The sequence below is a fragment of the Protobothrops mucrosquamatus genome, unplaced genomic scaffold, assembly GCF_001527695.2.
Source record: "Protobothrops mucrosquamatus isolate PMUCROS unplaced genomic scaffold, P.Mucros_1.0 scaffold3025, whole genome shotgun sequence".
NCBI lineage: Eukaryota > Metazoa > Chordata > Lepidosauria > Squamata > Viperidae > Protobothrops > Protobothrops mucrosquamatus.
The window spans coordinates 22,861-32,663 of NW_015389040.1; the positions used below are offsets into that span (position 1 = coordinate 22,861).

The window sequence follows — 9,803 nt, forward strand, 5'->3', positions numbered from 1 at the left end:
CCGGCATTGTTAGTTTGCCAAGAGGTTAAGTTTGTTTGAGCAGACTTCTCATTATCGGCCTGTTTCTTCGCCCCACACATTTGTACGAATCGCGGCTAAAAAAACTTGTAACCCCTTTTCGCTGAGCTGCTGGTTCATAACGTTGAGTAAGCGGGATCGTCTCCGTTTCCTCTTTTTTTTTTTCTGGAGGAAAAGGGTCACACGCTTATTGCGTGCTGGCTCACTCGCTCGCCGTGTCACAGGATGGGTGGACCCGCCCCTCGTCTTCGCCCACTGTCGCAACTGGGGTTGCTCTAGCCGAAGAGAAGGGGTGGGTGCAGAAGTGGTGCCCCCCCCCCAAAAAAAGGATCTGTAAATGTTTCCGAGGAAAGCATCGGCAGATGTGGAGTGCGTGAACTTTTGTGGGTCAAGATTGCCCCATTTGGTTGTGTCTGTCACAAACACCTCGCCCTTAGCCTGGTCTCGTCTGGTGCAAGGAAAACAAATTCTTAAGAAGGGGGAACGTTGAGGGCAAAAGGAGCGAGTTTGGTCTAGTAGTTAAAAGGCGCTAGGTTAGAAATTGGGCGACGGTGAATTCTAGGGTGGAAGCTGTCTGGGTGACTTTGGGCCAATCACCAGGAGACGGTGAGTTCTAGTCCCGCCTTAGACATGAAAGCCCACTGGGTGACTTTGGGCCAATTACCAGGAGACGGTGAGTTCTAGTTCTGCCTCAGCCATGAAAGCTGTCTGGGTGACTTTGGGCCAATCACCAGGAGACAGTGAGTTCTAGTCCCGCCTTAGGCACAAAAACCAGCTGGGTGACTTTGGACTAATCGCCAGGAGACAGTGAGTTCTAGTCCTGCCTTAGGCCCGAAAGCCTACTGGGTGACTTTGGGCCAATTACCAGGAGACGGTGAGTTCTAGTCCCGCCTTAGGCATAATAGCTGGCTGGGCCAGTTCTCAGTCCAGCCCACCTCACAGGATTGCTGTGGGGAAAATAGGAGGAAGGTGGGTTGCATATGTTCTCCACCTTACTTGTAAAAACAATAAAGGCGGGATACAGATAAGTAAAATAAAAAAGGTGTAAGGAATGTGCGCTCATTGGGGGAACCTTGACGTGCCTGGTTCCCAGTAAGCTTTATCAGAATTTCCGTGGCAAAGTTAACTGATACGTTTCTATTAAAACAGTCATTCTTTCTTGAAGACGGCAAAAGTAGAAGGGCAGAGAAGTAACTTGAGGTTGGCCAGTTGCGACTATCTCTGCTTATGTCCTCTAGTACCTCCTTCTTTCCAGAAATGTACGAGGGTATCCTTTCGTCTGAAACAGTTCCTCCTGCTCAGCTCTGGAGGGAATTAGATAGTCCTCAACTTACAACCGTTCATTTAGGGACCTCTGAAAGTTACAAGGGCACCGAACAAAGCGACTTACAACCGTTTTTCACACTTCTATTGCAGCGTCCCCACGCTCGCGGGATCCAAATCCAGACGCTTGGCAAAACCGACTCCTATTTATGACGGTCGCAGAGTTCCGGGGTCATGTGATCTCGCCTTTTGACAAGCCGACTCAGTGGGGAATCCAGATTCCCTTAATGACTAACTTGTGACTAACTTAACAGCCGGAGCAATTCCCTTAACAACGGCGTGGCGAGGAAAGTCGTAAAACGGACCCAAGCTTGCTCACAGGTTTCACTTAGTGACAGCAAGGACGGGCTCAATTGTGGCCGTTAAGCCTTAAGGGCCGTATTTCAATCTCCAGCCCAAAATGGGTCCGTGCAAACGGAACCAGCACGTTGTCAGCAATTGTCAGAACCGAACGGATCCCCAAATTTATAGATTTCCGTCTGCCGAGAATCAAGCCTTTCCAGGAGAGGGAAGAAAAAAAAAAATGAACAGGGACACAAAAAGTCCAATTTAAGCAGCCTGAAAAGCGAACCACTAATCCATTAAAAGGGCGAGCAACGTAGCCGTTAAGAGGAATGTAAAAATGTGACGTCTTGCCACACCGAAGCACACTGTGGCTGCAACTCCACAGAAATGGGAGACGTTCCCCCTGAGTGTCAAGATTGCGCCAATTCGGAAAGCTGACGCAACATTTCCAGATTGCACAACTCTGCCCCAACTCTTTTTAATCACCCTCTGACAAAGTCTTAGGGGAGCGGAAGATGATTAAAATCTTCCTGGACAGAAATACTTGCGAACAACTGCAGTTTTTCTCGCTGACAGCAGATGAGCAAAAAGAAGAGAGGGCGGGAAAAGAAAGAATAAAAAAAAAATGAATTAAGGAATCCTGTAAAAAGGGCAAGTTGCAGAACGCAAACTTTTGATGCAAACAAAATGGGCCTCTCTGAAGTTTCTTGAATGCCCAGTTCTGTATAGCCATCCCATGTCTGAACGCGTCGATTTTTCACCCCATCTCAGCAAGATTTTGATCCTTTAGACCAGTTATTTCTCAACCTTGGCCAGTTGAAGATGTGTGGACTTCAACTCCCAGAATTCCCCAGCCAGGCATGCTTGCTGGGGAATTCTAGGAATTGAAGTCCACACACCTTAAAGTGACTAAGGTTGAGAAACACTGCTTTAGACCACTCCCCAAACTCTTCCTTTCTCGAGGTGGTTCTTGATTTACACCATTCGGTTAGCAGCCGTTCGGAGTTACAATGGCACTTTAAAAAAAGTGACTGATGAGTTTTTCACTTAGTCTGTTGCGGCGTCCCTCCGGTCTCATGATCAAAAATTGAGACACTTAGCAACTGACTCATGTTTACGACGGCTGCAGTACCTTGGGGTCGTGTGAGCTATTTTTGTTGACCTTCTGCCAGGCCAAGTCAATGGGGCAGCCAGATTCGTTTAACAACCGTGTGTCTAACTCAGGGATCTTCCAACTTGGCTCTTTTAGGACTTGTGGACTTCAACTCCCAGAATTCCTCAGCCAGACATGTGTGCCTGGCTGAGGAATTCTGGGAGTTGAAGTCCAGAAGTCCTAAAAGGGCCAAGTTGGAAGACCCCCGGCTTAAAGATTTTTTTTTCTTGCGCTGTTGTTCTGGGATCAAACACTGATAGCCTTGGTCCTATTACCTAGTTGGGTCACGAAACGTCTGCAAGAATTCTGGGAGTTGAAGTTTACAAGTCCTAAAAGGGCCAAGTTTGAAGACCAACTGCAGTGATCCCCTTAACAATCACTATGAAGTGAGGCCAAACTCACTTCACTGTTTCACTTAGCAACGGAAAGTTTGGGCGCTCGTTAAGTCAAGGACTACCTATAACAGGCTGGCCTTTATTCGTCTGTCGAATTGACGGAAAAAAAAAAAGCTTCAGAGAATCGACACGGGAAGACCAGGCCTCTAATTTTGCTTTTTTTTTTTATTTATTTATTTGATGTGCAGGAGACCAAAGTAAACCGCAGCCTCACAGTCGAACGAAAAACCGGAAAAACAAGTAACGAGGCTTCCCATAGCCTGAATTAAAAACTGCAAGGGAAAGGGGAAGAGAGGGAGACCCCAAAAAATAAAAATAAAAATATGGCAGCTCACAACAGGGGGTAACCGAAACAGAGCAACGGGCCTGGACAACGGACAAGGCCGATATTCCGGTGCCGGATAGGATGGTTAGTACGAGCACGCGCGTGTGCGAGAGGCGGACGCCTTGTCTCAAATGTGTGAGTCTCTGCCTTTTGGCGAGGAGATGGCCCCGCTGGACCGATTTTCATGGAGAGGTCCATCAGGCTGCCTTTTTCAACTGGGGGGGGGAGAAGTGTAAAGTATGGTCAGAAACATCACCGGATGGCGATCAAGCCAACATCCATGAGCTTCTGGATCTTCTGAGCAATGACAGGGTTTTTCAAGTGTCTGCGGAAAGGAGAGAGAAGACGGTCAGGAAGGTCCGTAAAGAGATTTTTTTCCGTGTTTGGGCCACATTTAGCAAATCTGGAAGGCTCCCCAAAGCTTAGTTAAAAGAATAACAAGAGTTGGAAGGGGCCTCGGGAGGACTTCTAGCCCAACCCCCAGCACGGCAGGGGACTCTAGACCCTTTCAGACAAATCTAGAAGAGATCGTTCAATTATATCTCAAAAAACCCTGTGGGAGAATGTGTCATTTTCACAGCCTCTAGCTCAAGTGTGTCTCAAGCTTGGCAACTTGACGATGTGTGTATTTCAACTCCCAGAATTCCCCAGCCAGCCACGACAAGCAAAGCATGCTGGCTGGGGAATTCTGGGAGTTGAAATACACACGTCGTCCACTGGTCAAGCTTGAGAAACGCTGAAACTAGCTTAGACCTGGATGTTTTGTGGACCCTGGGCCCAATTTCTCCCTGTCTGGCCCAGGTGGTGTCAATAGGGGATTAAAAATCAAGTGTACATAAGTCCCTGCCTTGCTTTTATTTTGGAAGGCAACTCTTTTTCCCTTCAACTTATGGATGTGCATCTGTGCGTGCCGACGCACCTCCCCAGCCTTGTTGGCCTGGCCCTCTACAACGGTCTGTGATGTGGCCTCCCGGAAAAAATAATTGCAATTCTAGCTACAATTCATTAGCAAGCAACTTGGCAGAGAACCAACGCTCAGGATCCCCTCATTTTTCTCTTAACGGGTTCTCCCCAGCCCTCACACTCACTCGCTTAGCGCCTGTGGATCTTTCTGCATCTGCTCCAGGATCAGCCTCATGGCTGGATCGCTCATGATCTGCTGCACCTCAGGATCGGCCATGGCCCGGCGCTTCACATCCTCGGGGTTGTCGTTGCGATTGTACTGGGACATCAGGCAGCGCTGGTAACCTTCCGCGGCTTCCTGTAGCGTTGCACACCCAGGAGAAAAACCTGTCTAGAGGACCGTCGTTGTGCAGGACGCGTCTGAGCAAGCAACGTCCCCTAATTACGGCCTTTAATGATTGTTTCTTCCCTTAGCTTCAAGTCTGCTGGGCCACATGCTATGAGTCCTCACTTATGACCATAATGGAGCCCAACCTTTCTGCTGCTAAGTGAGACATTTGTTAAGTGAATTTTGCCCTATTTTACGACCTGGCTTGTTACGGATGTTAAGCGAATCGTTCTTCAGTTAGCAACGCGGTTGTTAAGTGAATTTGGCTTCCCCCACTGACTTTGCTCGTCAGGAGGCTACAAAAGGGGAATGATGTGGCCCCCGGGGATACCGCAACCCAAGTCGGTTGAATTTTGATCATATGACCACACGGGGAGGCTGCATCGGCCGTTAAGGGTTCAAAACGGCCACAGGTCACTTTTTTCCAGGGCTGGTTGTAGCTTTGAACGGTCACTAAGCGAGGACGGTCCGCAAATGCTTATCCTTGAGGACCGCAGGGGATCAACAGGCCGTTCCTTGCCCCTCGCCCTCCCCGCCGCCGGTGTGTCTGGCCAAAGCCCTCACCTTGCAATTCGCGTCCAGCTCCAGGGCTTTCTGATAGACGTCCATGGCCTTGGTGTAGTCCTTCATGGCTTCCAAAGCCGCCGCTTTGCGCGTGTAGCCTTTGACTGCAAGCGAAGAGAAACGCCGTCCGCGTCAGAAGGTGGGACGGCATTTGCTCCAGGGTTGGCTCTCCCCTCCGCCCAAGAGGAGGAAAGGGGGCCCTAGGCATTGAGTTAACGCTTCTCAACCTTGGCTGGTTGAAGAGGGGTGGACTTCAACTCCCAGAGTTCCCCAGCCAGCCAGCCAACCAGGCCCCACAGAGCCCCCAGGTTCAAATCCGTTGACTTACTGAACGCGGGTTCTAAACGGATGCATTCCTCGCAGTCCTGCGGAACAAAGGAGGTGCTTTTTGGTCAGTTTCTCAGCAAAATGTGTCTTTTGCCCCCTCCCCTCTTGTCCAGCCCAATTCTTATCATCTCTTATTTCAATGACCTTGGTTCCCACACTAGGTCCAGTATTGTTGTGTCTAGCTCAGGGGCAGGCCACCTTGGCTCTTTTATGACTGGTGGACTTCAACTCCCAGAATTCCTGAGCCAGCACGGCTCAGCTTGGAAGCCTCTCCCTTTCCCCTCAGCGTGGCTGGTTCGGGAATTCTGGGAGTTGAAGTCCACCAGTCCTAAAAGAGCCCAGGTTGCCTACCCCAGGTTGTCTAGCTAAACTCTCATGCACATTCCTCCTCCCAGCATCATCTAACTCTAACTCTAAGAGTAAAACATAGGAAGGAAAGGGCTGCATCTCCAACGGTTGTCAAAGCAAAAACGTCCGATGTTCGCAGCATTGACCCCGCTCGCTAATCTTCCCAATTTGACCTCGCTATCCAACTCTTGAGGAGATGCCATTTTGACTCTTTCGGGATTGTGGGAAGGGATGAATTAGGGGTGGGCGTCCCGTGGAGACTTCCGGGATTTTAAATTCAAGATTTAAAGTTAAAGTGTTATCCAATTTCCCCTTTGACTTGTCTTGTGAAGTCACCAAAAGAGGACCCCGGGACGCTGCGACCGTCATAAATACGAGTCAGTTGCCAAGCATCCGAGAATTTGGATCTGCGCTGACACCCCTTACGACGTTTCCACCGATCCCCACTTTTTTACCAGAGTTCACTGAAAAAAAAGTCGCGGCAGCATTGAAACTTGCCGACAATTTGCTTACAATTCGACTCCTGACGGACTTTACCTGACCTGTCGTCTGTTGGACCATTTGACCTGAAGTCTTTACCGGCCCCGCTTTTCGGAGACCACGTTTATCGCAAAGAAAAAAAAGTCTTTTTAACATCTCCAGAGTCTTCCTGGCAGGCTAGCTTTCTGCATGCAGGGATGATAAAAGAAATACAAAGAGGTCACGACGGCCTCTCCCCAAACAAGCTGGGGGGCTCACCTTGAGCGCTAGCTGGAACTCCAGCAACTTGGTGTAGCAGGCAGCCCTGTTGCTGTACAGTTTGGCATCGCTGGGGTTACGCTTGATCGCTTCGGTGTAGTGCTTCATGGCTTGTGGATAATCCCCTGCGGGAGAAATCCCCTGTCACTGGGTGTACAGAGCCTCCAGGTTCCAAGGCAGTATTATAATAATAATAATAATAATAATAATAATAATAATAATAATAATAATAAAGTTGGAAGGGACCTTGGAGGTCATCGGGTCCAACCCCCTGCTCAGTCAGGAAACCCTATACCATTTCAGACAAATAGCTGTCCAGTCTCTTCTTGAAAACTTCCAGTGTCGGAGCATTCACCGCTTCTGGAGGCAGGCTGTTCCACTGGCTAATTGTTCTAACTGTCAGGAAGTTTCTCCTTAGTTCTAGGTTGCTTCTCTCCTTGATCAGTTTCCATAATGACTGCCGGGCGAAATAATAACGGTTGGGCTTTCTGGCTGCGCTTGCAGGCTTCCTAAAGGAAGCAGGTTGTTGACCAAGGTGGAGAAATGAACTGGATTCGGGGCGTAATTTCTCCAGCAATTAATCCCCTAATCCCACTGTCAGGAATTCCATCTTCCTACAGCGTGGAGGGAAGTAAACTCTCGCCAAGTTTCGCCCCATCTGCAGAAGCCGCATTTTTAAGAAAGCCTGGAGCCTTAATGCAGTTTTTTCTCAGCCTTAGCCACTTTTAAGCTGGGTGGACTTCAGCTCCCAGAATTCCTGAGCCAACGTGTCTGGCTGGGGGATTCTGGGAGTTGAAGTCCGCCCCGCTCAAAAGAGAAACGCGGGCCTAATGGGGCCAGTGTGGGGAGCGCTTTTCCTCCAGCGGGGAGAAATGGATTAAGTCCAGCAAGTTTTTTTTTACACTGATGCAACACGCAAAGGACAACAACACCCAAACACAACCCCATCACCTTTCTGGAAAGACTCGTTGCCTTTGTTCTTCTCTTCCAAAGCCAGCTCAGGGTTGATGTATGCCTCCTTTTCTTGCTCTTTTAAGATTTTCTCAGCCTGGGGAGAAAAGGAAGTTTAAATATTATTCATCCAGGAACAAGCTCCGGTACGAAGGAGCAACTGGACGGGGAGTTCTAGCTGGCTGGGTGACTTAGGGTCAAATCACCAGGAGACGGGGAGTCCTAGTCCCACCTGAGGCATGAAAGATGGCTGGGTGACTTAAGGCCAATCACCAGGAGACGGTGAGTTCTAGTACCACTTTAGGCACGGAAATTGGCTGGGTGACTTAGGGCCAATCACCAGGAGACAGGGAGTTCTAGTCCCGCCTTAGCCATGAAAGATGGCTGGGTGACTTAGGGCCAATCACCAGGAGACAGGGAGTTCTAGTCCCGCCTTAGCCGGGAAAGATGGCTGGGTGACTTAGGGCCAATCACCAGGAGACAGGGAGTTCTAGTCCCGCCTTAGCCAGGAAAGATGGCTGGGTGACTTAGGACCAATCACCAGGAGATGGTGAGTTCTAGTCCCGCCTTAGCCACGAAAGATGGCTGGGTGACTTAGAACCAATCACTAGGAGACAGGGAATTCTAGCCCCGCCTTAGGCACAAAATATGGCTGGGTGACTTAGGGCCAATCACCAGGAGACGGTGAGTTCTAGTCCCACCTTAAGGCATGAAAGCTGCTGATTTTGTATCCATCCCTCTCTCTCAGCTCAACCCACTTCAGGGGCTTATTGTTGCGGTGGGGGAAAGAGGAGGAGGAGGAGGGAGTATTAGGCACCTCTGCTGCCTTGAGTTTATAAAAAATAATAATAAAGGCAGATGATAAATAAATAAAAAGAGGAGCCGGAGGATGCGGGGGCTGCTGGAGAGGGTCAAGAACAGGAGTCAAAGGAGTCAAAAACCAGGAGAGTTACAGGAGATGGACACTCGCCTGCTGACATTTCTTCAGCACCTCTGGAGTCCGGTGCTCAGCCAGAGACTTGTTGTAAAACTGGATGGCTTCCTTGTTCTTTTCTTCCTTGAAGTAGGAGTTCCCAATTCGGGCGTAAGCTCTAAGACACGAGACAATCACAATGACAACCGTCATCATCATCATCATCATCAGCCAGCCAGCTGGAACGGGCAGCCCGACAATCTTGTCGCCAAGCCAGGCATTGGTTGAGGTGAGTTTTGCCCCGTTTTACGACCTGCCTTGCCACCGTTCTGGCCACGTGTTAATAGTATTATTAATATTAAGCAGCAATGTATTAATATATGGCGTTATTGTAGCTCCTGCCGCTCTTGTTCATTGTTTTTCGGGGTGGGGGTGGTGGTGGGGGGGAGAAGAATTCCCAAAAGAGATGAATAAATTGCCCTGATCTTTGCCTGTTTGAAAAGTTAACCTTTTAAAGCTGCCCTCAAGGACAGCGGGATCAATTCGAGAGGCGGCTTAAAAAAAAACCAACCAACCAAACTCCGATCCCTGTTGAGAAAACCATCCCAGGAATGTTGGCCACCTACTTGGCAATCTGTCGATAATCTTCCCGGTTCTCACGGCCCACCTCGATGGCTGCTTTGCACAGTTCTCGGCACTTGCTGTAATCGCCTTTCTCAAAGTACACCGCTGAAAGCCGAGGGAGAATGAAGGGAAAAAAAATCACACACACACACACACACAAAGGCAGGTGTGAAACTGGGAGAAGTACAGATGCCTTCCCCACCCAATGATGTTGGTAAGCGATGCCTGTCTTCTCTCCACTAGCTGGAGGAGGAGGAGGAGGAGGAGGAGGAGTAGAGTGGGGTTCTTGGTGCTCTCTGAGCTTGGTGGTTTCCTTGCAGACCTTTCATGACCCAACTAGATAACATCATCAGTGCTAGAAGGGAGGAGGAGGAGAAGGAGGAGAGTGGGGTCCTTGGTGCTCTCTGAGCTTGGTGGTTTCCTTGCAGACGTCTCGTGACCCAACCAGGCAACATCATCAGTGCTAGAAGGGAGTGGGGTTTGCAGAGAGGAGGAGGAGGAGGAGGAGGAGGAGGAGGAGAGTGGGGTCCTTGGTGCTCTCTGAGCTT

The 9,803-nt window shown here is 49.5% G+C and overlaps 1 protein-coding gene across 1 annotated transcript in view; it reads right to left on the reverse strand.

The window, feature by feature from the left end:
- Nucleotides 1-3,345: 3,345 nt before the first annotated feature.
- STIP1 (stress induced phosphoprotein 1) overlaps nt 3,346-9,803 on the reverse strand; it is a 12,963-nt gene continuing 6,505 nt past the window's right edge. The window contains exons 6-13 of the mRNA XM_029286169.1: nt 9,258-9,360; nt 8,689-8,809; nt 7,719-7,815; nt 6,768-6,892; nt 5,683-5,719; nt 5,355-5,458; nt 4,588-4,760; nt 3,346-3,824 (exon numbers count right to left, since the gene is read on the reverse strand). Coding sequence (XP_029142002.1) covers nt 3,752-3,824; nt 4,588-4,760; nt 5,355-5,458; nt 5,683-5,719; nt 6,768-6,892; nt 7,719-7,815; nt 8,689-8,809; nt 9,258-9,360 — 833 coding nt within the window. The 3' untranslated portion in view covers nt 3,346-3,751. The remainder of the gene's footprint in view (nt 3,825-4,587; nt 4,761-5,354; nt 5,459-5,682; nt 5,720-6,767; nt 6,893-7,718; nt 7,816-8,688; nt 8,810-9,257; nt 9,361-9,803) is intronic.